Genomic DNA, 24,967 nt, shown 5'->3' with positions numbered 1-24,967 from the left:
AGAACCCCAAGCCTCCTCCCCTGGAGAGACGCGTGTCGGGCACGGGACGGGGGGTGTGTCAGAGCCCGGACCGGGGGCCCCCACCAAATTCTCACCTCTCTGCAGGGGGCTGGAGCGGGCTGGGCTGGGGGGGAACCCCACTACTGTACGCACTGCTCAGAGGCCCTGCTTGGTGTTCCTCTGCCACTCACTCGCCCCGACCCGGGCTCTGGAGAAAGGGCCCAAAGGCAGCTCCTGTCGGGGGTTGGGAGCGCAAAGTGTGCGGTTACAGCCGTTGGTGGAGGGTCACACATGGGGCCCCACAAGCCAGCGGGGCTTATCCGAGCCAATCTGGAGCTGGAGGGCGCGGGGGGCGGCTCAGACCCACCCTGTAAGCTCCCGGGGAACCCAAGAGCTGCGGGCACCAAGGAAGGGGCGCTCAGAGCCTTGCCGGCGGGAGCCGGGGTCCCTCCCCCCACTCAGGGTGTCCCAGCACTGCAGGGTGTGGCCCGAAAACCAAAGTAAGAAAATCACAGGGAGCAGCACGAGAAAGTGCCTGGCACACGCGAGACCCCAAGTGCAACCCCACCTCCCTGGAGGTAGCCCCCATTAAAAACATCGCTGGTGGTGCCAGAAGAGGGTCAACCTGCGGAAGCTCAGGGTTCCGTCCCTAGATCCAGGGTGTGTGGCTCCCCCAAACCCAACACAATTCCCAAACCAGAAAAGTGGGAGGGGCTCGTGAAAGACTAAAACGCGGGAACAGGGATTCACGCACTTAACCCTCTGGACTCGGCAGAAGGAAGGTAAGCACGACATGCATGACGTCACACGCACGCCACACCTCTGACGTCATGCGCTGTCAAATCCTTCTAAATGACATAGCCCAGGGCACGTATGGAGAGAGTGCGCCCGAGCCTGCAATCAGTCAGCTCTGCACCCTTCGAAAGTACCTGAAAAGAGGGTTGGGAGGCAAGGCAAGGACCCCCGCCCCAAGAAAACGCTTTAAAGCCAATGAAACGAACCCAACACTGGCGCCCCGCAGGGCACTCCCACCAGGCCTGCAATGACTCCAGCGCACGCACAACACCCTTAAGGGGCATCCCAACGAGAAAACAGGCGCGAGCCGCCCTTCCGACCTGCTCAGCCTCGGGTGGAAGCGTCTCTCCCGAACCTCGCCGACCTTCGCCCACACGGTCCAATTCATGCGCCAGTGCTGCAGCCGCGATCCCAGCCAGGCGCTCAGGCCCGGAGCCGCCCGTTGCCCGGGCAACCGCGCCAAAGCGTAGAAGACCACATCTCCCGGCATGCATCGCGCCCTCGGGCTCATGAGGGCCGCACGGTCACAATCGCGGGCCCTGTCGGGAGTCGTAGTTCAGGGCCTGGGACCCAGGGCTCCTCAGGGTCACAATCACGGTGCCTGACGGGAGTCGTAGTTCAGGGCCGGGGAGTCGGCGAGCGGGGTCTGCCGGGATTTGTAGTTTGGAGAAGGGGGGGGTTCCAGGTCAGGGTCACGTGCATGGCCCCGCCTCGCGTCGCCTTATGTGCCCTCTGCGTGCTGCGCGTGGCGCTGGCCACCGTCTACTTTCAGGAGGAGTTCCTGGATGGAGGTAAAGGGGCTGCCGGGGCCGCGCCGCCGGGGACCCCCTCGGCCGCCCTGACCCGCCCCCTGTCACCCCCGCACAGAGCGCTGGAGGAACCGCTGGGTGCAGTCCACCAATGACTCCGGCTTCGGGCACTTCCGACTCTCGTCGGGCAAGTTCTACGGCCACAAAGAGAAAGACAAAGGTGGGCGCGGGTGCGTGTGGGGAAACCGAGGCATGGGCGGGTTTGCAGTACCTCTGGGTTTCCTTTTGATCTGTCTCTGGACAGATCCTCGTGCAGGCATGTCCCCTGCCCCATCTCTCAGATCCTTCTCCAGACTTACACATATCTCAGGGGCGGCTGGCATGAGCAGAAGGTGTGTGTGTGCGCGGTGGTGCTGTGTGGTCTGCTGCTGTCAGGCAGTCAGGAGCTATAGACTTAGCACCACCCAGTGGGCCTAACAAATCTTTACCAAAAAAAAAAAAAAAGAAGGAGCCGCAGCGCTAGTACAGCGAGTACTAAGTAATAAGTACTTAGTACAAAACATTTGCCTTGCTGACCTGGGTTTGATCCCCAGCACCCCATATGGTCGATCCCTAGAGCCTGCCAGGAATGCTCCCTGAGCACTAGTGGGTGTGGCCAACCCTCCCCCACCCACCAGCACCAACAAAAAAATTTAAAAAGCGAGAGATAGTACAGGGGTTAAGGCATTTGCTTTGAACGTGGCTGACCCAGGTTTGGTCTACGACACCACATAGAGTTCCCCATAGCCTGGCCAAGACTCAGCCCTAAACAGAGAGCCAGGAGTCAGCTCTGGCACCATGTGGTATGGTCCCCCACACACCCACAAAGCCACCTATGACACACCAGACAGGCCCCACACCAACCACAGGGTCATGAGGTGGTGGTTCAGGGGGCACTTGCCTTACATGGGTGTGGCCGACCCCAGCACCGAATAGGGTCCAGTCAAGCAGAGCCAGGAGCGGCCCAGCCTCCACCTGCATGCTGGTCTGGGTGGGAGCCAGCTTCCGGGCCCTGGGGAGTGCAGGGGCATCTCCTGAGCCCCGAGTCTGCTTGCAGGGCTGCAGACCACACAGAACAGCCGCTTCTATGCCATCTCAGCACGCTTCCGGCCGTTCAGCAACAAGGGGCGGACTCTGGTGCTGCAGTACACGGTGAAGCACGAGCAGAAGATGGACTGTGGGGGTGGCTACATCAAGGTCTTTCCCTCCCACCTGGACCAGAAGCAGCTCAACCGGAACTCGCAGTACTACATCATGTTCGGTGGGCCGGTCTGGGAGGTGGTGCAGGGTGGACATGTCCCCGTAGGCATGAGGGGGGTCTGGGGGAAATCCTGCAGGTCACAGGTGAGGGCTGGACTACTGTGAACTAAGGCCACAGCTCTCTCCTGCCAGCCTTGTCTGGTGTGTTGGGACTTCTCAGACTGATTAGTTCCTACTGCCCATGTCCCCCAGCCACCCCTGGGCCTCATCATCTGCGGCGCTTCTGAGTTCACTCACGGTGACCTGGGGCTGGTATTTGGCCATTTTCTGTGCCCAGACCTGCTTTGTGAAGCTGACAGTCTCCCTTTGTGCCCAGATGGGCACTGTGTACCATTCCGGTGTGGCCGTGCTCGAGTCTGACCTTGCCCAGCACCCGCCTCTCACACAAGAATGGTAGTGGGTGTCCAACGGGCCTAGTTTGTGGGAGAAAATTGAGCAGAGCTACCGCTTTTCTTGTAGGACCCGATATTTGTGGATTTGATGTCACGAAAGTCCACGTTATTTTGCATTTCAAGAATCAGTATCATTCAAACAAAAAGACAATCAGGTGTAAGGTATGAGTCTGCCATTGGCCCTGCCAGGGCCTGAAGGTTTAGATGCCCTTGTTTCCTTCTGTGGTGAGCTGAGCTACAGTGCCCAGCGGCCAGCCACACAGATCTGGGACACTACTGCCACTGGCTTTCTAGTGGCGTTTGTCCCCCTTGTACAGTCACCCCGGTGTGGGTGCAGAGTTGGTACAGGCATGTGTACAGGTGTGGATCAAGTGTGAGCAGAGGTGTGGTGCAGGTTCGAGCATAGATATAGATGTGGGTGCGGGTGTAGGTGTAGGTGTGGATGCAGGTGGGTGCAGATATGAGTGTGGGTGCTGTGGGTGCAAGTGGGGTGCACATGTGGGTGATGTATAGTTGTGGGGGTGGGTGCAGGTGTAAATGCAGGTATAGGTGAGGCTGTGGGTACAGGTGTGTGGGTGTAGGTATGTGCAGGTGTATGTGTGGGTGTGGGTATGGGTGTGGGTGCAGGTAGGTGCAGGTATGGGTACAGGTATGTGGGTGTGTGTGCAGGTGTGGGTGTGGGTATGAGTGTAGGTATGGATACTGGTACAAATATGGATGTAGGTACATGTCCAGGTGCGGATCATGTGTGAACACAAGTGCTGTGCAGGTTGATTTGGGTGTGGGTGCAGATGTTAGGTGCAGGTGCAGATGTAGGTGCAGGTGTTGGTACAGGTGTGGATGCAGGTGCAGATGTAGTTGCAGGTGTGGATGCAGGTGCGGATGTAGATACAGGTGTGGATGCGGGTGCAGGTTGGATGCAGGTGCGGATGTAGGTGCAGGCTGGATGCAGGTGTGGATGTAGATACAGGTGTGGATGCAGGTACAGGTGTGGATGCAGGTACAGGTGTGGATGCAGGTGCAGGTGTGGATGCAGGTGCAGGTGTGGATGCAGATGTAGGTGCAGGTGTGGATGCAGGTGCAGGTGTAGATACAGATGTGGATGCAGGTGCAGGTGTAGGTGTGGAGGCAGGTGTTGATGTGAGTAATGGGATGAGTGTAGGTGCTGCTGCAGACTCAGGTCCACATGCAGGTGTGGACGAGGCTGTAGTAGGTCTGGGCCAGAACCCAGTTCTCCAGGCACAGGCAAATTAGGAGCCTGGGAGGACTCGACCTGCTCCAGCTGGCCCCTGCGGGGGTTGCCACATGCCCTCTGCTGCACTCATAGCCCTATGCACAGGGCTTCTGTCTGAGGGTCTTACCTGGTCACGCCCTGGCACAGGTGGACGGCTTTACACACCTCTACACTCTGGTGCTCAGGCCCGACCTCTCATATGAGGTGCGCATCGATGGGCAAGTGGCCGAGTCGGGCGACATTGAGTATGACTGGAACCTTGAGTCCCTGAAATCAGCGGCTAAGAAGACACAAACAGAACCACAGAGATGGGAGCAGGTGCAGCCCAGCCCCCGCCCTGTCCACACCCCACATCTGTGTCCCCTGACCCCTGTGCCCTGCGCCCCCACCTATGCCTCTCCCCCACCCCTGAGCACCCTCCCTAACAGCCCCTTTGGTGCCAGTGTTTCTAGTGCTGACCTCCGAGTCTCACAGCTTGTTTCTCACCCATATTGGTAGGATTGGGATAAGCAGTTTTTGGATGCTGGGCCCAGTGCGCCCAGCGACTGGAACAGCAAGTTGGACGGGGACTTGCAGGCTCCGCTGCTGCAGAAACCACCCTACCAGGTGCGTGGCCACTGCTGGCTCCCCCGCCCCTGACCCCGCCCAGCCCAGGCCCCACCCCAGCATTGGCCCTGCCCCCGGCACCCAGCCCACACCCCAGCCCACTGTGTTCACTTGGCTGTCGCAGGACGGCCTGAAAGCCAAGGGGATCAACAATGACGTCTGGCTCCATCACAAGCTGAAGAACACCAACTACTTGACGGAGTACGACCTCTCAGAATTTGAGAACATTGGCGCCATCGGCCTGGAGCTTTGGCAGGTCCTGTCCTTGTACAACAGAGGGAGGGTGCGGTCCCCAGAAGGGCCCTAGTGCTTCCAGTGTGTCCTCGGCCGGCAGGGTGGCCAGGGCCCACATGGACCCCCGCCCGGGGGCTCCAAACCTCTAACCCCCACCATGCCCTCTGTTGCTGCCAAGAGACTCCACCTCTCTGCACTCTTAGACATGGTCCCAATTGGGCCCAGGATTGAAGGAACATTCTAGAAGGCCCGAGACAGGTTAAGCATGCCCTGGCGGGAAGTTATTTCCTGTCACCTTTTTCCTGCAGGTGAGGTCCGGAACCATCTTCGATAACTTCCTGATCACAGATGACGAAGAATATGCTGAGAAGTTTGGCAAGGCCACGTGGGGTGAGACCAAGGTTCGTCCAGGTGTGGGGGCCATGTGCAGTGAACCAAGGTGTGCCCAGGTGTGGGAGCAGGAAGCCACATGGGGTGAGACCAAGAGATCCCTGAGCACAGAGCCACGAGTAACCACTGAGCACCACCAGATGTGGCCAGAAAACCGAAAAAGAATTTTGAAAGAATATTCCAAAAGTCCTTCTGCTTTGATGCTGTTCCTTCTGGTTGCTTCTGGTTTGTGGCCTCTGGGATGTGGAGGTGTATGGCGTCCCTTGGATGTCAGACTGACAGTGGGGTAAATCCGGCAAAGCCCACCCAGGGCTCCCCCAGATCTCGGGACTTGCACACTGCCGAGCGCCCATCACCCTCTCCAGGCCACAACTCCTCCTCCCCGCCATCCACAGCCCTGCTGTGTGGCCGCGGCAGTGGCGGTGGAGCTGCAGGTCTGCCAGCCTGTGTCCCCAGCTTTCAGGTGTGCATCCCCATCGGCGTGTCAGGCGTGTCCCCCCTTCCTGCCTCAGGCACAGCTCCCAGCGTGCAGTCACATGTGCACGCAGACCCCTTGCTCATATGCAATCAGAGCACGCAGTGACAGATGTAGCCATCACCATGTAGTCAAGTGTGCACGCATGCACCCCCGTCTTCACGCAGTCACTCATGCATGATCCCCCAGCACGCAGTGACTCGCACACAACCCTCCCCCAGCTTGCAGTTGTACATGCGCGCATGCACCACGAGGTGCAAGGTGCGGGCAGACGGGATCCCAGCTGACTCCGGTTCCTAGGGGTAGCCGCAGAGCCCTGCTGTGGTGCTGGACTTTCTAAGGGCCCACACAGATGCTCACGGAGGCTGTGGGTTTTGGGAGCACCCAAATACCTGGTGCTATGTCCACCCTGCATAGCAGCAAAGGTCCCTGCATCGAGTACATGAAGGAGGCCTGCTGGGCCCCCCCGCTCAGGGCCATCTGCTCTTGCTCCAGGGCCCCGAGAAGGAGATGGATGATGTCCAGGCAAAGGAGGAGGTGAAGCTGGCCCGGGAGCTGGAGGAGGCGGAGCTGCCACTGGCCAGGCAAGGCCAGTTCCGTGGGTTCCACCGCAGGGGCGAGCTGTAGCCGGACAAGGGGAAGGAGCATAAAAGCTGGTCTGGTGCCCTCACTTGTCCCGTCGTCTTCTTTGCCGACACCGCCTCCAAGGGACAGAATCTCTGGCCAACAGACCCCAGTTTTATTGTTGTGTGGCCACAGCTGAGGTGTCCAGGAACCACTCCTGGTGCTCCCAGTGAGTGCTGGTGATAGCCCCTGGGCTCCTGTATACAACAGCCCCACCTTGTCTTGTGGCATCTGTTCCCTGCTGCTCATCACTCCTGCCGGATACCTCCACCACACAGTGTTCTCTGGGGGAGCTGAGTCTGGGACTGGGACCCTGAATCAGTGTTTGTACTTCCTGTGGCCAGGGTGAGTGCCGTGAGCCTAAGCCCCACCTGACCTGAGCTTCAGAGTCTGCCCCCAGTGTAGACCCACCATGCGGACCCGCCCTCTGTACAGATCCAGCCCTGGGCTTTCTGTACCAGACCATACCCCTCACCCCGCTAGAGCCCCGGTACCCAAGGCGGGCGCAGCTGAGGACCAGGAAGGGCCTGTAAGAACCAAGAAGATGCGTGGACAGACTGCACCCCCCCCCCGAACTCACCTGCAGGGACTCCCGCAGACTGGCCGTGATCAGCCTCTGTAGGTGGGAAGGGCCGAGGACTTCACAGCCAACTGCACCTTGTGCGTGCAGGAGGCGGAGGTGGGCAGAGAGGCTCCTTTCGAGGCTGGACAGCTGCCGCGGCCATTGCAGAGGGGCTAATGGCCACGGTTATTGTACACGGAGCCCCGACTCCAGTCCTGACACGCAGACCTGCACACACAACTCAGAGAACGCACACTGGTTCCGCTGCTGAGCGCCAATGCGCGGAGCACGCTGCCCTGCGGGAGGGGCGGGTGACCAGCTGCAGGTGCCGCAGGGCCCCGCCCCCGCCGCGGCCCCGCCCCCGAGTCACGCCCCCTGTCAAGTTTCGCCCGCCCGGCCTGTGCGAACGGTGCGGCCCTCGACCCCGCCCCGGACCCCACTGGGCATGCGCGGCGCGCCTTCGCCCCGCCCCAGCGCGCACGCGCGGCCCCGCCCCCGCCGCTGAGAGCTGGACCTGCGGGAAGATGGCGGCCCCGCTCGTCCCTCTCACGCAGCAGGTAGGGCCGCGGCGGGGTGCTGGGGCCGGGGGGTCGTGGGAGCTCGGGACCCGGGGGGCCGCGGGATGCAGGGGGACCGCGGGATGCAGGGTGCGGCGGCGTGGCGCCGGGTGCGGGGGCCGCGGGGTGAGGGCCCGGGGACCAGGGCCTCGGGGTGAGGGGTCGGGGGCCCGCGGTGGGGCAGCGCGTGGTGCTGGCCGCGCGGCCTCGGCCGCTCGGGGCGGGCCTGATGTGCGGGATGAGGGGGGGGCGGGTGGCCCGGCGCGTCTTTGTTCCCGCGGGGACTCAGGACCCACCACCGGCTCCCCCGGCCCACCCGGCGCCGCCCTGCTGTGACCCGCCGTGCCCCGCTGTCCCCGCCGCGGCCTGGCTGTTCCCCGCTGACCCCCCGCCGTCCCCGCCTCGGCCCGGTTGTCCCCACTGCGGGTCGCTGCGTTCATTCATTCTGCACCGCTGCCGGGACTCGCAAGGTCGCCGCGCCCCGCGGGAGGTGACCCCGGGGGTCCCGGGCCACGTGGGGACGCGCCCGCTGCACGTCCTCGGCCCCGCACTGGCCGCCTGACTGGCCGCACGCGGTGCGGGGACGGGCCCCAGACGGTGGTCCGGCCAGGCCAGAGTTGCGTGAGGGACTGGCACCGTGGCAGGGAAGTGGAGCAGGCTGCTCCTCTCGCGGGGGCTGGGGTCCTTCCCTTCCTGTATCCTCCCAGAGCTACAGGGCGTGCCCGCTGGGGTGCCCAGGGTCAGGACCCCCCCAGAGCAAGGGCTGGCCCCTGCCCAGCTCCTCTGCCCCCGCAGCTCTGGATGTGTTTCCCGGTGATGATCATTTTGCACCTCAGTCTCCTGCCCTGTGCCGGGGTTAGGCGTGGGCCGTGAGTCAGCTCCCCCGGACAGAAGGGCAGAGGCCAAGGGCCCTGTGGGGCTCCCCCAGAGATGGCCGAGGCCAGAGGAGAGCCAGGGGGCTGCCCCTTTCCCTGTCCACCGTATCCACACTGGCTTGGGACCTGGGGAGGTGGCCCCACACCTCCAGCACCCAGGCTGGGCTCACCAGCTCCCCTTAGCCCGCTGACCGGCCCCGAGTCCCCTGCTGCCACGCTTGCCCGTGCTCCTCTGCGGTCTGGGACCCTGGACTCGGCGCCTGGACCAGGCCTTGTCCCTTGGGCCCTGCTGGGGATTGTCTGAGCCACCCACCCCCCCTTCTCTGCCCACAGATACCCCCCGGGAACCCGCTGTATGAGTCCTACTACAAGCAGGTAAGCTGCGGGCTGGCCCTGCCCCTGTGCCCCCACCCTGGCTGACCGCTGTGCTCCCCTCTGCAGGTGGACCCCAGCTCCACTGGTCGTGTTGGGGCAAGTGAGGCTGCGTTGTTCCTGAAACGCTCTGGGCTCTCAGACGCCGTCCTGGGGAAGGTGCGGGGGACCACTGCCAGTGGAGGGGGGGGCATGCTGGCGCCGCTGTGCTGCTGACACTGTTGTCCTTGTCCCTGTCCCCATCCTTGTCTGTGCAGATCTGGGACCTGGCAGACCCTGACGGCCACGGCTTCTTGGACAAGCAGGTACATGCCCTGGTACTCCGTGAGCACCCCTTCTGACTGGCGTCTCTGTGGTCGCCTGGCTTGTAGCCCCCTCCCGGGATGGGGGCCACAGGACTGAGGCTGAGACGCCCATCTTCCCCGCAGGGCTTCTACGTGGCCCTGCGCCTGGTGGCCTGTGCGCAGAGCGGCCACGACGTGAGTGTGAGCAGCCTGGGCCTGAGCGTGCCGCCACCCAAGTTTGTGAGTACCAGGCGCCGGTGCGGCCATGTGGTTCCAGCCTGTCCACACCCAAGGCTGCAGCCCTGTACCCCCTTGCTTCCCCATCCCCCCACATTTGGGGGGCCCCAGAGAGTCTCCATCCTTGTGACCTGCAGGCTCTAGTTGGAAGCCTTCCCCAGCCCTCGTGGCCTGGCTGGTGCCCCGCACGGGAGGGTGGGTGCTGCAGGATGGGCACCCCCTGAGGCTCTTGCCCTGCGCCTGACCCTCTGCAGCATGAGAGCACCAGCCCCCTGATGACCGCGCAGCCGTCCACAGAGCCCCACTGGGCCGTGAGGGTAAGGAGCTACCCCCTGAGACCCCCCTTCCTGCCCCGCCAGCTGGTTCCTCTGCACGTGTGTGTGCCGGAGACTCCAACCTTAACATGTTTCACAAGGGTTCTGTCTATTTGTTACGTCAGAGATAGTTTAGTAATAGAGTTTCCGTGGCATAGTCACCACAGTTTAAATAGCTTCATGTGTGACCTGTATTTGGTCACACTCTGGTCCGTCCCTGACACCCTGGGGGCCCCAAGCCCTGCACTGTCGGACCTGCCTGGCGGTGCGGTCAGTGGCTGCGGGAGGCCAAGCCTCACTGAGGACTGCTGTGGCCTCGGCCCTGCGTCCGTCACATGGGCCCTTGGACCGAGCCCCTGCCTGGTGCCCGCCCACTCAGTATCTTCTTGGCTCTCTGGCCAGGTGGAGGAGAAGGCCAAGTTCGATGGCATCTTCGAGAGCCTCCTCCCTGTCAACGGGCTGCTCTCGGGGGACAAGGTCAAGCCTGTGCTCATGAACTCCAAGCTGCCCCTGGATGTGCTGGGCAGGGTGAGTGCTGTGCACACTACCCCCAGCTCCTGCCACGCCCCTGCCTGTGTGCCTGGGGTCCTCTCAGGGACCCTCTGTCCCTCATAGCGGCCTGGCGTCAGAGTATCGGACGGCTGAGGGTGTGGGCAGGCCTGGGCTGCTCTCATTCACGTGGAAGCATTGCTTGAGCTCAGGTACGCACATTCATGCATACAAGTGCCCACGCAGCTTGTGGGCACTTGTGCTTAGATAGGCTCACGCACATCCATGTTTGCATACGCTGTTGTGCACACTCACGCTCATACTTGCCTTGACATTTACACAGTCATGCACACCTCAGTGCATGTATGTTCACACTTGTGTATACACGCTCACTCATGTGCACATGTGCTCACTCTGAGAGTCGCCCACCAGCGTCTCTGCTGTGCTGGAGTGCAGCTCACTCTCAGATCCCGAGCGCTGACCATCTGGCTTGTGCCCCACAGGTCTGGGACCTGAGTGACATCGACAAGGACGGGCACCTGGACAGAGGCGAGTTTGCGGTGGTACGTAGGCCTGGCACCGGGGAGGGTGGGGCCCATGCGTGCACCCCCGCTCACCTGGTCTCCTGCAGGCCATGCACCTGGTCTACCGCGCCCTGGAGAAGGAGCCGGTGCCCGCTGTGCTGCCACCCTCCCTCATCCCTCCCGCCAAGAGGAAGAAGTCGGTATTTGTGGGCGCCGTGCCCGTGCTGCCTGCCAGCCCGCCACCGAGGGACAGCCTGCGCTCCACGCCCTCCCACGGCAGCGTCAGCAGCCTCAACAGTGCAGGCAGCCTGTCCCCGAAGCCCGGCCTCAAACCCACGCAGGTACGAGGTTCTGCCCGGACCCCCAGCTCACACACCCGTAGCCCCCTGCCAGGAGGTGGACCCTGGGACGGTGGCCTCTGTCAGTGGCAACCGCTGAATCCGGTGTGGCTCTGGCCCCCTCCCCCCTCGGGTCCCCCACTGGCCTCGGCCACTTCCACTGGAACCCTGTTGGGGGCGCCTCCGGGCAGCTGGAGGAGTGTAGGCCAGGAACAGGGCCCTGGGGGTGCTGGCTGTGGTCCTGAGGTAGGGACCCGTTGCAGCCTCCCGTCAGCTGGGTGGTTCCCGTGGCCGACAAGCTGCGCTTCGACGAGATCTTCCTGAAGACTGACCTCGACCTTGACGGCTACGTGAGTGGCCAGGAGGCCAAGGACATCTTTCTGCACTCGGGGCTTCCGCAGAGCCTGCTGGCCCACATCTGGTACTGCGGGTGGCCGGGTGGCAGCAGGGGCTGGAGCTGTGGCGCCTCCGCCCCGCTGCCCTGGAGCCACCGTCTTTCCCCAGGGCCCTGGCGGACACCCGGCAGACGGGGAAGCTCAGCCAGGAGCAGTTTGCCCTGGCCATGCACTTGATCCAGCAGAAGGTCAGCAGAGGCCTGGACCCTCCACAGGTCCTCTCCCCAGACATGATCCCACCCTCAGAGAGGGGTACCCCAGGCCCGGTGAGTCCTGGCCCCTCTGCCCGGCATGCCCTTCCTAAGCCCACCACCAGGTGGCGCCGCTGGCTCGCAGACCTGGTCCAGCCCCCAACCCCCACCACTGACGCTGGCTTGGCCCTGCTTCCAGGACAGCTCCGGCACCCTGGGCTCCGCAGAGCTGACGGGAGTGGCAGAACTGGATGACATCAGCCAGGAGATTGCCCAGCTGCAGCGGTATGTGCGTGGGGAACCTGGGCCTGGGCAGGGACCCCATTGCGCTTACGCTCTCCCTGGTCTGGGTGGGGTCCTACACTGTCGAGTAACTTTTTTCTTTTTTTAACATACCACCACTCTGAAGCTGGGGAGCTTTGTTTTATTTTGGGGGCCACACCCCCACAGTGTACAGGGGCTACTCCTGCCTCTGCATTCAGTAATCATTACTGGTGGGGCTTGAGGGGACCCTGTGGTACCGGGAATCAAACCCGGGTTGGCTGTGTGTATACTATCACTCTGGCCCTTTTTCCTCTTTTCTCTTTTTCTTTCCATCCCTTCCCAGTCCTTCCCCTCGAATCCCTCGAAATAAACTCTTTGGGGCCCCTAGCACCTCTGGGTAAAGGTGGAGTCATGGGTGAGATGCCCCAGGAAGGGCAGGGCTTGGGACAGTTTTTGTTTTTCAGGGTTTTTTGGAGAGGGGAGTTGGGCCTCACCTGGTGGTGTTCAGGGGTTACTCCTGGCAGTGCTCGGGAAATCTTATAGGATGCCAGGGATCCAGCCCGTGTTTGCTGGAATCAAGGCAAGCGCCGTCCCCACTGATCTGTCTTTCCGGTCACGAGAAGGGGGCAGTCCTGCTGTAGGTGCAGGCCTGGGCCCCTCGTCCCAGGACTGCTCCACTTCCCCTGACGGTCTGCGGCTGAGGTGTGGTGCTCGTGTCCCCCACTTCCATACCCACAAGGGTGGGACAGTGGGTCCCTGGAGTCGGCTGGATTCTTGCCCCACTGTGTGTGAGCAGCCGCCCTCATACTGCATGGTCTGGACCCGCAGAGAGAAGCAATCCCTGGAACAGGACATCCGGGAAAAAGAGGAGGCCATCAGGCAGAAGACCTCTGAGGTTCAGGTGAGAGGGGGTCCTTGGTGCTCCTGGGGTGGGCGGAGCGGATTGGCTGGAGGGAGGCGGGCTGACAGCGGGTGGGATGGATTGGCTGGGCCCCTGGGAGGCGGGACTCCAAGGCTCTGACCCTCCCTTGACTGTCCTGGAGGTGGAGCACCTGTGTTAAATTCCTGCGTTCACATGGCGCGTGGTTAGCCCTTTTGCGGGAACAGTCTGGTTCTCAGCCCCTTTGCCTGGAAGGGGCATGTTCGGCCGTTTCCTGTCTTTCCTGGGGCCCTTTGCTAGGACACGTTATGCTCCACCTTGTTCCATGAGGAAGAACCGCAGTGCTGGGGGCGGAGCAAAGGAGGGCCTGCCGAGCGCATGTGCATGGGGGCTCAGCCTTGCTGCTACCTGGACTGGGACTGTGCAGGGGCCTCCAGCTGCGTTGCGTGACTAGTCTGTGCAGTGCCGCTAGCCGGTGTCCCTCCCATTCCCCATGGGGACCAAGTGCTTTCTTCCCTTTGTGCTCTTGCTCTCTGCATCTGTCGGTATCTCTCAGGACCCCTTCACGCATTTGCCTTTGGGCGTGCATCTCTGTCTAGAGGCCCTGGTATGGGGGTTAACCACCTCTTTCGCCTGGCCAACCCGGTTTGGTGAAGCTCTTCACCCCCGGAGGTCTGGACATCTGTGTAGCAGTGGGTCTAGGGTCCTTCACCCCTGGAGGTCCTGGCATCTATGTGGCAGTGGGTCTGGGGCCCTTGGTGCTGGTTCTGCGAAAGCCTGTGGATGACCTAGGCACTGTCCTGCTGCTACACCCCATCATCGGTCTTTTTTTTTTTTTTTCTTTTTGGGTCACACCTGGCGATGCACAGGGGTTACTCCTGGCTCTGAACTCAGGAGTTACTCCTGGCGGTGCTCAGGGGACCATATGGGATGCTGGGAATCGAACCCGGGTCGGCCACATGCAAGGCAAATGCCCTACCCATCATGGGTCTTTTTGTGGGGACATTTGAGTACCACAAGGCCAGACTCCCCCGCACTCAAGTCTACTCTCCCTTTGCCCTGTTGGCTCCACTCAGACTCACCAGCACCCCACCCCGTGACCCAGTGATGTCTCCAAGCACGCAGGGGTCCCTGCCCCTGTGGCCCTCTCTCAGTGCGGTCTCTGCCCAGGATCCCGCTCCGTGTGACCCTCTGTCTTTCCACGTGCTGTTTTTCCTGTCTGTCCTCTCTTTCTGCGAATCCGGGTGATGGTCACTGTGGGGCTTTGCTGCCCTGGCTGGCAGTCACCAAACCCTTCCTCCAGGAGTTGCAGAAGGACCTAGACCGGGAGGCAAGTGGCCTGCAGGAGCTAGAGGCACAGAAGCAGGAAGCGCAGGGCCGCCTGGATGAGATGGACCAGCAGAAGGCCAAACTGCGGGGCATGCTGGGAGACGTGCGGCGCAAGTGCCAGGAGGAGACACAGACGGTTCGCCACACCCCTGCCTCCTGAGGGAGCCTGGGCCCCAGAGCACGTCCGGGCCTTTCTGTGGGGGTTCTGGGGGGCTTGGTTGTCTGAGTAGCTTGAGGCAAGCCTGGAGGTGACCAGGGTGGGGAACAAGAACGGACGGGCCCAGGGTCACACCACTGTCCCCCGCAGATCTCCTCCCTGAAGACCCAGATCCAGTCGCAGGAGTCAGACCTCAAGTCGCAAGAGGACGACGTGAACCGGGCGCGGTCGGAGCTGGCGCGGCTGCAGCAGGAGGAGGCACAGCTGGAGCAGAGCATCCAGGCGGGGCGCGCGCAGCTGGAGACCATCCTTCGCTCTCTGCAGGCTACACAGGATGAGATAGTCCAGGTGCTGTGGCTGCAGGGGCCCCGGTCCTGCCCCTCCCCCCCGCCCATGGTGCCAGCCCTGCTCGGCCCAGACTCTGGCATGACGCACTTGTCTGCCCCACAGGCCAGGAACAAGCTGTCTCAGATTCACGACAGCCAGCACGAGGCCCGCCGGAGCCTGGAGCAGCTGGACTTGGTGCCTGACAGCCTGAGCCCTGGGGCAGAGCTGGGCGAGGGCGGCGTCCCCGACAGGGCGGGCTTTGGAACCATGGTAAAGGTCCAGTAGGGCGCGGGCGCCTGCTGCTGGCCTGCAGGGGGCCGGAGGGGGGTGGGTCTGTCTGCTGCTCCCCAGAGCCTGGGCCCTGCTGCTCTGGCTCCTGGGATCACGCCACAGGCTGCAGTTACAAACGGCCTCAGAGGCTCCGGCTGGCTGGCGTCCAGGCCCATGGCCATAGATCTGCTGGGCCCCCATCATCTGGAGCCCCCGGGGCTGGGGCGTGCTTGGGACTTTCCCTGGAAGCTTCTGGGCGCCCCTTAGCGCCCTGCCCAGCTCTGTGAGGGGCTGCCAGACATGGGCCTCCCTAGGGCTGCACTTTCTCTGGTGCTGCTGTGCACACAGCCTCTGCCTGCTGGCCGGTGCTCACCGCGTACCTCGCGTTCCCTCTCGTTCTCGCTCTCAGGGTTGCTCGCTCTGCCCGGCCCCACGGGCACTCAGGGCCTTTGCTATAGCTCTGGGGCCAGGCGCACGTGCGGGACTGCTCCGGGTGGTGCTCTTGTGTGGACAGGGTCTGCAGCGCATCTGCTTTCTGGGTGCACCCCCTACTGGTCAGGCCGTCCGCCCTCGCTCCACATCCCCCACAGCCCTTCTTTGTGCCCAGCCTCCCGCGGGGCAGAGCCCTGGGACCGACCCTGCCCGTGTGTGGGACAGAGGCCGGTGTGGCCTGGGACAAATACAGTTCTGAAAGCTCGGGTCAGCGTCCGTTTCTTCCTGCCCTGCGGGGGCTTCTCTGCGCCTGGAGGCATCGGGATCTTCCCTGTGGGCACCCCTGCCCATGTTGTTCCCATGCGCGTGCGCCCGTGGCCCTGACAGTGGCCCTTGGCAACCCTCCCCGGCTCTTCCCCACACGCCCTGGGAGACTGCTGCCAGCGCCACTCAGCCCTGCGTGCCTGGGGGCCTCTCCCTGTGTCCCATAGCCCCCTCCTTCCCCGAGCGTGTGGGTCCCTGGGCGTGGATCTCCGAGGCCCCTGACCCCAGCCCTTCGCCCTGGAAATGGGCACGGGAGCCCTGGACTCCCCGGATAGCAGCGCCGCTTTGTGAGCCGCGAGGTGGAAACAACCTCGCCTTGGTGCCGACACTTCGTCCCAGACCTCCACCCCTTAACCAGCCTCAGCTGGTTAAGGGCCTCCTGCCACCTTCCAGAACCTTCCACCCTCCCCCGTCCCCCCGGCACTCTCCCACGCCCCATCCTGGAGCCCCACAGGATCTGCCCGTCCCATGTGTCCCTGGCCCCCCTGTCCCAGGCTCTCGGGGCCCCGTAGGTGAGTCGCGGCACGTCGTGGAGAGGCGTAGACGGTGCTGGAGCTTGAGGCCTCGCGGCACGGGCGGTGACAGCCGCCTCTCACGCTGCAGGATGACCCTTTCAAAAACAAAGCCCTGTTGTTCAGCAACACCGCCCGGGAGCTGCCGCCCGACCCCTTCCAAGCCGACGACCCCTTCAAGTCGGACCCCTTCAAAGGCGCCGACCCTTTCAAAGGTATCTGCCAGGGCAGCGCCCCCAAAGCCCAGCAGCCACGCTGGCCCTCACTGTCCACTCAACATGGGAGTCGTGGGCCCCTTGCTGCACGAAAAGCCAAGCAAACACGCTGGCCCCTCACTGTCCACTCTTGACACGGGGTTGCAAGCCCTGAGAAGCCTAGCACGGCACTGTGCTGAGAGCCCAGAAGCGGGGGCACCCCCTGGCCACACTTGCCCCTGGTGGGGCACAGCGCTCAGAGAAACCCAGGGGTCCCAGATCAGAGCGTTGAGCAGAGCCGCCCGGAGGCCTGGGCAGCGGCTACCTGTGTCCCAGGCTGCGTCCAGCCCATGTCCCAGGTGGGACCAGGAGGGCCGGGCCAGTGTGCTCATGAACACATTGGTGGGCTTGCACTGGGCAGGGACGGGGGCAGGAGTGTGTGGCCAGCCTGGCCCACTGCTCATTGTCCCCATCCTGCCACCAGGTGACCCGTTTCAGAGCGACCCCTTCGTGGAGCAGCCACCGAGCTCGACAGGTGAGGAGCTGGGCAGGGGTCCCTGCACCCCAGGCTGGGTGGGCGCTGGCCTCACGCTCTGCCCACACAGACCCGTTTGGCGGGGACCCTTTCCGAGAGAGCGACCCGTTTCGTGGCTCCGTCCCCGACGACTTCGGCCAGAAGCAGGCCAGGACCGACCCGTTCACCTCCGACCCCTTCTCCAAACACTCCCTACCTGCCCAGGTAAGTGTAGCCACTCCTGGCCGCGCCCCCTGCTCTCCGCCTTGGCCCCCCTGTGCCCACTGGATCCAGTTTGCCTGGAACTTCCCGGTGCTGCCCATCCTGCTGGCTTTGTTCCTCTTCCCTGAGGTCTCCTCTGCACAGGGGGGACCCGGCGAGGGCCCTGGCAGTGGCCCTGGTTGTTCCTGGGTCAGCTCTGGCCACGTCCCTTCTGGACGCCCACCTTGCCCTGTCCCTCACCCTAACTGCCCTTGGTCCTCCTCAGCCTGACCCCTTCGAGTCCAGGGATCCCTTCTCCGGAGCTTCCTCCAAAGGCTCAGGTGAGGCGGGCTCGCTGCCCAGCGGCTGCTTCGTCCGCATGTTGGGCACTGGGGTGTCCTCAGGTGGACAAGGTGGGCACTGGCGGGATGGCCCTGGATCTGGGTGGCCAATCCAGCACGGGCTGTAACGAGGCACCATCGTGACCCTGAGACGCTACCCACAGGCCCCTTCGGAGCCTTGGACCCGTTTGGAAGCAGCTCCTTTGGTGGTACAGAGGGCTTCGCCGACTTTAGCCACATGGGTCAGGTAAGGGCCGTGGCATGTGTGTCCACAGCGATGTTCGCAGTGCGTGTCCACGGTGTGTCCGCCTGCCCCTGCACCGCCCAGAGTTTCTGGTCCCGGCTGCCACTGCACAGGCCCAGGTGCCCTAGAGCCTCCCAGGCTCGGCTCCACAGAGACCCCCATCCCCCCCCCCCCCCGGGTGGACCAGGCCCACTCCTGTGTCCTTAGCCTCGGCCTCTGCCTGGGCGTGACCCCCAGCTCTGGGCCAGTGGGTGGGGTGGGGTGGGGCGGTGAGAGCGAGAACGAGATGGAGAGGGGACAGAGGTCTGGACGAGGGATCGCAGCGCCCAGGAAGGTTCCAAAAAAGGCTGTGGGTGAGCTGGGTACTGATGAGCCTGAACTCGGGCTCAGCCTCTGCTGACCACCCCCCCCACCCCCCCCTGCCCACAGGAGGCCCCACCTCAGCCTTCTCGGTGCCGGGTCTGGGGGGACCCTTTGGGCTGCAGACAAGGGCCTTTGCCAGCCTCTGGGCGTAGCCAGCAGGGGGCAGGACGGGGCCCGTGCCGAGGGCTGTCCCTGCGGGCACTGAGCTTAGGGGAATGTGTACTAGTGTTCCCCCCACCCACCCCGTTTTCCCCTGCTCTCCCGTCCCCCCACCTCCCGCTACCCAGCCCCCCTTCTGCTGCCCCCTCCATCCCCCCGCCCCATCCCCACCTGCTGCCCGTCCCTTCCCACTGCCTGTCTCCCCAGCTTGCTTCCCAGCCCCCTCACTACCCCCTCCCTTCCTGCTGCCCCGTCCCCTATCATCCTCGTCCTCCCCTCCCGCCCCCCACCTTGCTCCCAGCTGGCCTTGCCCTGGCTTCCTCTCAGCAGCTTGAGGAGAACCCGGGGCGTAAATAAAGCAGCGAAGGAAATGAAAGTGAGGCGCGCGGCCGTGTTTCTGTGCGCACGAGCCAGTCGCCGCCTGCGGGAAGGCTGCTGCTCCCAGCTGGCACGGAGCCGGCCCTCACGGCAGCCCGCAGAGGCAGCCTCGGGAGCGTGGGGGGACGTAGGAGGTGTGGGCTGCCCCCCGCAGCTCCCGGGGACCTCACGGCATGGTGCCCCCCAGCCTCCTGCCCCCACACTGTGTGGGGATGGGTGCGACCTCGAGCCTGGGGAACCCTGGGGGGAGGCAATGCCATGCCTGCCGCCTGCACCCGGCCCGGCGCCGCCCTGCCCCCTGCCCTTCTCCATCTCGTCTGCCCCCGGTGCCTGCGGCGGGGGTCCTCCTGCACTAACCCCGCGATGCCTCTCTCCTGCCTCTCTTGCAGCCCCCTGCTTCTGGCCCCCTCTCCTCCTCCTCTGGCGAGACAGCATTCTCAGAGGAACCCTTTAAAAGTAAGCAGGACCCCCGCTCTGCCGCTGAAGAAGCCGGCCCCAGCAGCCCAGCGGTCAGTACCCCGTGCCGGGCGGGCTGCTGCGCCGAGTCCCAGGCCTCAGAGCCGGAGCCCGTGTCACGGGGTGCTTGCCCTGGGCACAGGGCGTGACCATAGTGTGACAATCTCACATAAGCACGGGGCTGCATGATGCACACGCAGGTACGCCTCACGGCGCGCACACACACACACACACACACACACACACACACGCGCGCGCGCTCTTCTCAGGTACACACGCTCCTCAGGGCACACATGTCCCTCAGGTACACCTTAGGGCATACACACCCCTCGGGGCACACAAGCCCCTGCACATAAGCCCCTCACACACCCCTCAGGTACACACAACCCTCCGGGCACGCATGCCCCCAGGACACACGCACCCTCAGGGTACACACACCCCTCAGCACGCCCCTCAGGGCACACGCTCCTCAGGTGTACATGCCCCTCAGGGTACACACACACCCCTCTCAGATACACACACCCCTCAGGGCACACAAATCCCCCAGAGCACACATGCCCCTCTTAATTACACACACCTCTCAAGGCACGCACGCCCCTCAGGGCACACAATCCCCCCTTAGATACACACCCCCTCAGGGCACACACACCCCTCACACAGGCCCTCAGGGCACACACCCCTCAGAGCACACCAGTCAGGCACAGGGTGGGTGCCATAGGACACAGTGCGGTGCAGCGTCCGTGAGGTGGCGCGAGACGTCACATGTGTCTCTCTCACCCAGAAGCCGCAGCTGACCGGAGAGGCCCCGCACCGTACGCGCTCCTGGGCGGTACGTACTGCCCAGCTGCTCGCCCACAGATCTGGCTCTGACTGAGCCTCAGTTTCCCTCCTAGCCCGGTGTAGGCTGTGCACCCCTGCGGGATCTCAGTGACCCCACATTCGGGATGGGGGAGCAGGTCAGGGCCAGCAGCAGGGCTGCGGGGCCCTCGGGGCCTGTGGGGCCCGGCTCCCCCCCCCACCTCCGGGCGTGTGGTCTGCGTGCCGTGTGGTTTTGGGGCGCGGCCCTCCAAGGCACCCAAGTGTGCCCTGCTGGATTGGGCCCTGGCGTGTCGGGGGCCGGTGGAGGTTTCATGTACACCTGGCACACGCGTTCAGAGCAGGGATGGTGCCTGCGCCCTGCTGTCGGCACTAGCCCCGCACTGCTCCTGCCCTGGTCCCGAAGACCCCTCTGTGCCTAGAGACCTTCGCTGAAAGGCCTATCAGGCTTGCGGAAACGGCAGGTGGTGTTTGGGGGTGCACGCCAGCTTCCTCCCGCAAATGCAAAACAGCCTCTGAAACCGGCCGTTGGCCCGCGCCTCCGCAGGTACCGCCGGGCCCGCGAGTTTCTAGGTAAAGTTGTTGATCTGCGAAGGAGGAACCAGATTTTTTTCACAGCCAGGAAGTGGCTGCGGGCACCCGTGATTGGCCCCAGCCCCTGCACCCCACCCTGGCCGCTTCCTGCCCACGGAGTCTCGGGGCCGCTCCCTGCAGCCGGGCTCCCCGGGAGCCTCCGCACTCCTTACCTTTCCTTTCACCTTTCACCCCGGCCAGTGCTTGCCATGACCTCCTCACCCCGGCCAGGCTGGTCGTGTGGCCAGGCACCATGGGCTGCCCCCACCGCATGCTTCACGTGCCTTCTCCCTGCGCACTGGGGGTTCAGGGCATGAGGCACCCCCAGGCCCAGGTGATGAATGACAGGATTTCTGCAGTGCCTGGATTCTCCCATGCCAAGCCTGCCCGCCCTGTGCTCGCCCCCTCACCCCTGCCTGCCTTGCACTCGCTCCCCCACCCCTGCCCACCCTGTGCTTGCTCCCTCACCCCTGTGCGCCTTGTACTCTCTCCCTCACCCCTGCCCGCCCTGTGCTTGCCTCCTTACCCCTGCCTTGCCTGCCCTGTGCTCGCCTCCTCACCCCTGCCCGCCTTGTACTCCCTCCCTCCCTCCCTCCTGCCCACCCTCTGCTTGCCCCCTCACCCCTGCCCTGGCTGCCCTGTGCTCTCACAACCCTCACCCCTGCCCTGCCCACCCTGTGCTCGCCCCCTCACCCCTGCTCTGCCCGCCCTGTGCCCCTGTGCTTACCCACCCCCCTCATCCTGTCTACCCTATGCTCACCTCCCTCACCCCTGCCCATCCTGCACCCGTGCTCCTGCAGTGTGGTTAGGGCTGCTGCCTGGTGCCAAGCTGTTCCGTTCCCACATAGTGGTAGAGCCTGCAGGCAAGGGCAGGGGTTGGAGCTGCCACCTGGGAGGGATGGATGAGCCCCAGACCCTGGGCTCAGAGAGAAGTGTGTTCCCTGCCTCCACCCTGCACCCCCCAGACCCTCCCTTGTTGGGTGCATGCATCTTTAGTGGGTTTGGAAATGGAGGTCTCTCCTGCCAGCAGCTCTGGGTGTGTCGGGGACAAGGCAGAAAGTAGGCTGTGCCAGATGGGTCCTGCAGGGGCAGTGTCCCCACCCTGCTCCCAACAAGGGGCCTGACGCCCTCACACCCTGGGGCCCCCGTGTAAGAGGGCAGCAGCGGCTCCCAGTGCCCTGGCCATGTCCCCCGGGGGGATGGGACTCCCTGCTAGCTTGGCTCTTCAGAGGCCCCAAGGATGCCTCCAGGACCCAGAACTGTGCCCCCTCCCCTTCCCCCTCTGTCGCCAGCACTGCTGGGGGGGCTTCCCCTCCCCTCTCCCGTGCAGAGCGCATTTTCTGAAAGTCAGTAAATATTCTGGTGGGAAATCTCACCAGGCCCGTGCCAGGCCTTGGGGCTCAGATCTTATCTGCGGCCCAGCTGCAGCCCGGCATGCCCGGGTCCCCTGGCCTGGCAGCCCCAGTGGTGGGGCCTGTGGTTTGAGTGCGGCAGGGTGGGGCGGGCGGGGCCCAGACCTCAGCGTGGCTCTTGTTGTTGTTTTCTTTGCTGGGCTGTGCCCCCATCTCAGCCTCCGTGCACCCCACCCCCTCCTGCACCCCGTAAACAGGAGCTGAAAGTTCCTGGCCGGGGGTGGGGGAAGGGTCGCTTTGGGACACGTGATCCCCAAGTGGCTGAGGCGTCCGTGTGGGACCCCCAGCCCTGTTCCTTGGAAAGCATCCGTGGCACTTGGGGCTCAGCACCCGCCTTGCTGCTTCTGTGTGCTCCTGCACGCTGGCCTGGCTCCAGCTGTCTGCTCATTCCCGTCGGGTCCCATGACCTTTCGTCTCTGCTGCGTGCCTCAGTGGGCTCGTCTGCACTTGGGGGGTCTGCATCTCATGAGAGCCTTCGCTCAGGGGCATCCTGTTCCTGGGTCACCAGAAGTGCTAGCGGGAGCCAGGAAGTGGCATGGGGACACTCGGGGGCCAAGGACTGGCGGGGCCAGCTGTGTGTGAGTCAGGCCGCGTGCGGGGTGTGGGGGTGGCCGTGCGGGACAGGCTGCGTGAGGCTTGAGACGGTTGAGGCAGCCGTAGCCTCTCAGCGCCTTCCCCGAAAGTAAGGGCGGTTGGTGTTGGTTTCAGTCTCGCGATGGCTCAGCACCAGCTCATGAGCGGGGAGCCCACAGTCCCCCGGCAGAGACAGGCCTCACCCAGGGACCTGCGGGTCCCGGGCACAGCCTTAAGAGCCCCCAGCCCAGCCCAGGGACCCCCCACTGTGAGCCACCACCAGGACCCCATCCTGGGCTCCCGCCTGGCTTGGACCTGCACCAGGGATAGCAGAGTCAGGGCCCGCCTGCCCACGCAGGGTCCTCTTCACCCTGCCCGCTTGGTGGCACATGGGGCCCCTGGGGGAGACGCCCCACGTAGCCAGTAACTATCCTTTCTCTGACCCTCCAGGTGAAAGCACGCCCGTAGGCTCGCTGGCCTCCACAGACGCGCCCGCGGGCCCTGACCCGTTCCAGCCTCTCGGGGCCGGGGACCGCAGCGACCCGTTCCAAAATAACCAGGGTTTTGGGGACCCGTTTAGTGGAAACGACCCGTTTGCTCCCTCTTCTCCGGCTAAGCCCCCCAAGACCACGTCCCTGGGCCTGGCGGCCTTCAGCTCTGTAAGTTGAGCCCGTGCCCGTGGTGTTAGCATGGCCTCAGCCTGCGTCTCAGTATCGCGAGGACACAGCCGCCGCCTCTGGGCCTCAGGGCGGTCACCCCGCGTGTGAGCACCCGAGGGGGGTTCCCTTATCCAGGCTTTGCCAGGATGGGAACACCCCGTGTTACCTCCCCTGGGCATGGCAGGGCCAGGCCTGTCCCAGCTTCTTGTCGTGAAGGGTGCGGGGCCAGGGTCAGGGGCGGCAGCCTCGTCGCGTCAATAAAGGCGGAAGCAAACGGCGTCCGCGTGAGTTTGTTGAACGCCCCTCGTGGCCTGGGCCGAGGCTGAGGTCCTGAGGGTGGAGTGACTTGCACTCACCTCCCGTGGGGTTTCAGGGTCCGGGGCAGGAGGGTCCCATATCCCTCAGAGCCCCCCGGCCCCTGTCTGCAGTGACCCTGGGAACGACCTTTCTGACACGAGGTGTATGGCAGCTCCTGCGGCCGGGGCGGCCCCCAAAAGAGCCGGAGTCGGGGGTGCATCCTGGAGGCTGCTCCTGGGGCCTCATGGGGAAACAGTTTCCTAGAGCCTCTGTCCCAGCCCCAGGCCTGCTGGCCGCGTGCCCCTTGTACTGAGGTCCTGGGGTGTCCGAGGGTGGCAGAGCCAGACTGGCACCTGGAAGTGTCACTGCAGGATGCAGACATCTGTCAGCAGGTGATGGCCCCCGCCCAGGGTGGGTCTGGGGCCCTGAACCGGCACCTCACAGACTGCTCAAGTCCAAGCCCCGCTGCTCCGTGCCGGCCCCCCACAGCACGTAACGGGGTCCCCTTCTTCTCCGCAGCTGGGCAATGAGGAGCAGCAGCTGGCCTGGGCCAAGCGGGAGAGCGAGAAGGCGGAGCGCGAGCGCCTGGCGCGGCTTCGTCGCCAGGAACAGGAGGACCTGGAGCTGGCCATCGCGCTCAGCAAGGCTGACATGCCGGCCTAGTGCCCGCCCGCGCCCCCAGCCGCCAACTCTGTCATATAAACTATTTTAATATGAAACACGGAGCCGACGCTTCCTTCCAGCTGCGCCCAACTCCCCTGTGGGGGGCAAGAACCTGGCCCCAGAACATTCCAGAAGCTCGGGCAAGGTTCTCCCTGGATGCCCCAGACCCGGGGCCCAGGCGGTTGCCCCGGAGGGGCCTGTGGGGGGTTCCTGCCTTGCCACATCTGTGCATTGTGCCCCTAGCCCAGCGGTCACCCAGCGGCCGTTTGTCCGTCCATCATCTATCTATAAAGTGGAGGAGTTTTGCCCCAGGACAAAATGTGCCATTTATCAAGCCCAATGCACCTCACGGGCTGTGTGACCCTCCCCACCAGCATCCGGAACCTTCCATCGCACCTGCTGGCTCTGAGCCCAGCCTGATGCCCGTCCCCTGCCCCCGCTGCTGTGAGTCGTGTGCCGCTCGCCCACCGTCCACTCTGCGTTTTCCAAGTTGACAAAACAACTTTATTGAAAACAGCAATTTGACCACTGGAGCTCACCCCCTGGCCGCTTCTGTTCAAGATCATCCTGTTATTGGAGAAACAACACTCAGGGCAGAGTTTTCCCTCTTTAAAGTACTTGAGCCAGGGGCAGGAGCACCCTTGCTGGGATGTGCCCTCAGCCCCTGCTTCCAGAACATTCTGTGTCGTCCCC

General features: G+C 63.8%; 3 protein-coding genes across 8 annotated transcripts in view; 2 read left to right on the top strand and 1 right to left on the bottom strand.

The window, feature by feature from the left end:
• Positions 1 to 24,967, bottom strand: part of RAB8A (RAB8A, member RAS oncogene family) — a 127,102-nt gene that overhangs the window by 61,317 nt on the left and 40,818 nt on the right. The window lies entirely within an intron of this gene.
• Positions 1,473 to 6,990, top strand: CALR3 (calreticulin 3). 2 transcript variants are annotated; one of them, XM_056119797.1, is made up of 9 exons: positions 1,473 to 1,586; positions 1,663 to 1,764; positions 2,641 to 2,844; positions 3,303 to 3,397; positions 4,617 to 4,787; positions 4,968 to 5,075; positions 5,200 to 5,331; positions 5,618 to 5,710; positions 6,670 to 6,990. In XM_056119797.1, the coding sequence occupies exons 1-9, from the start codon at positions 1,496 to 1,498 to the stop codon at positions 6,799 to 6,801; spliced, it is 1,128 nt and encodes a 375-aa protein (XP_055975772.1). In that variant the 5' UTR covers positions 1,473 to 1,495; the 3' UTR covers positions 6,802 to 6,990. The 2 variants fall into 2 exon arrangements, with proteins under 2 accessions (XP_055975772.1, XP_055975773.1); XM_056119798.1 differs by lacking the exon at positions 3,303 to 3,397 and having other exon boundaries at positions 2,641 to 2,827; positions 4,655 to 4,787.
• Positions 7,852 to 24,294, top strand: EPS15L1 (epidermal growth factor receptor pathway substrate 15 like 1). Of its 4 annotated transcripts, none has more exons than XM_056119771.1 (25): positions 7,852 to 7,917; positions 9,126 to 9,167; positions 9,234 to 9,323; positions 9,422 to 9,469; positions 9,593 to 9,643; positions 9,940 to 10,002; positions 10,402 to 10,527; positions 10,992 to 11,051; positions 11,120 to 11,353; positions 11,614 to 11,771; positions 11,855 to 12,011; positions 12,136 to 12,221; positions 13,029 to 13,101; positions 14,384 to 14,545; positions 14,717 to 14,914; positions 15,017 to 15,163; positions 16,523 to 16,646; positions 17,110 to 17,160; positions 17,231 to 17,364; positions 17,627 to 17,681; positions 17,846 to 17,928; positions 19,215 to 19,281; positions 20,063 to 20,110; positions 23,106 to 23,314; positions 24,131 to 24,294. In XM_056119771.1, exons 1-25 carry the CDS (start codon positions 7,885 to 7,887, stop codon positions 24,272 to 24,274), a joined length of 2,643 nt encoding a protein of 880 aa, XP_055975746.1. In that variant the 5' UTR covers positions 7,852 to 7,884; the 3' UTR covers positions 24,275 to 24,294. The 4 variants fall into 4 exon arrangements, with proteins under 4 accessions (XP_055975746.1, XP_055975745.1, XP_055975747.1 ...); XM_056119770.1 differs by having other exon boundaries at positions 9,593 to 9,688; XM_056119772.1 differs by lacking the exon at positions 23,106 to 23,314 and having other exon boundaries at positions 9,593 to 9,688; positions 24,131 to 24,264.

The sequence above is a fragment of the Sorex fumeus genome, unplaced genomic scaffold, assembly GCF_029834395.1.
Source record: "Sorex fumeus unplaced genomic scaffold, SorFum_2.1 ptg000041l, whole genome shotgun sequence".
Taxonomy (NCBI): Eukaryota; Metazoa; Chordata; class Mammalia; order Eulipotyphla; family Soricidae; genus Sorex; species Sorex fumeus.
The sequence above is the reverse complement of the archived record's forward strand: the minus strand, read 5'-3'. Positions and strand labels throughout refer to the sequence as shown.

Bases quoted from the DNA above. Each gene is read 5' to 3' on its own strand.
- EPS15L1 (XM_056119770.1), top strand. From the start codon at position 7,885: ATGGCGGCCCCGCTCGTCCCTCTCACGCAGCAG. The intron at 9,470-9,592 runs GTACATGCCCTG...TCTTCCCCGCAG, and splicing joins ACGGCTTCTTGGACAAGCAG to GGCTTCTACGTGGCCCTGCG. The intron at 11,052-11,119 runs GTACGTAGGCCT...GGTCTCCTGCAG, and splicing joins ACAGAGGCGAGTTTGCGGTG to GCCATGCACCTGGTCTACCG.
- CALR3 (XM_056119797.1), top strand. From the start codon at position 1,496: ATGGCCCCGCCTCGCGTCGCCTTATGTGCCCTCTGCGTGCTGCGCGTG. The intron at 1,587-1,662 runs GTAAAGGGGCTG...ACCCCCGCACAG, and splicing joins GGAGGAGTTCCTGGATGGAG to AGCGCTGGAGGAACCGCTGG. The intron at 4,788-4,967 runs GTGCAGCCCAGC...CCATATTGGTAG, and splicing joins AACCACAGAGATGGGAGCAG to GATTGGGATAAGCAGTTTTT.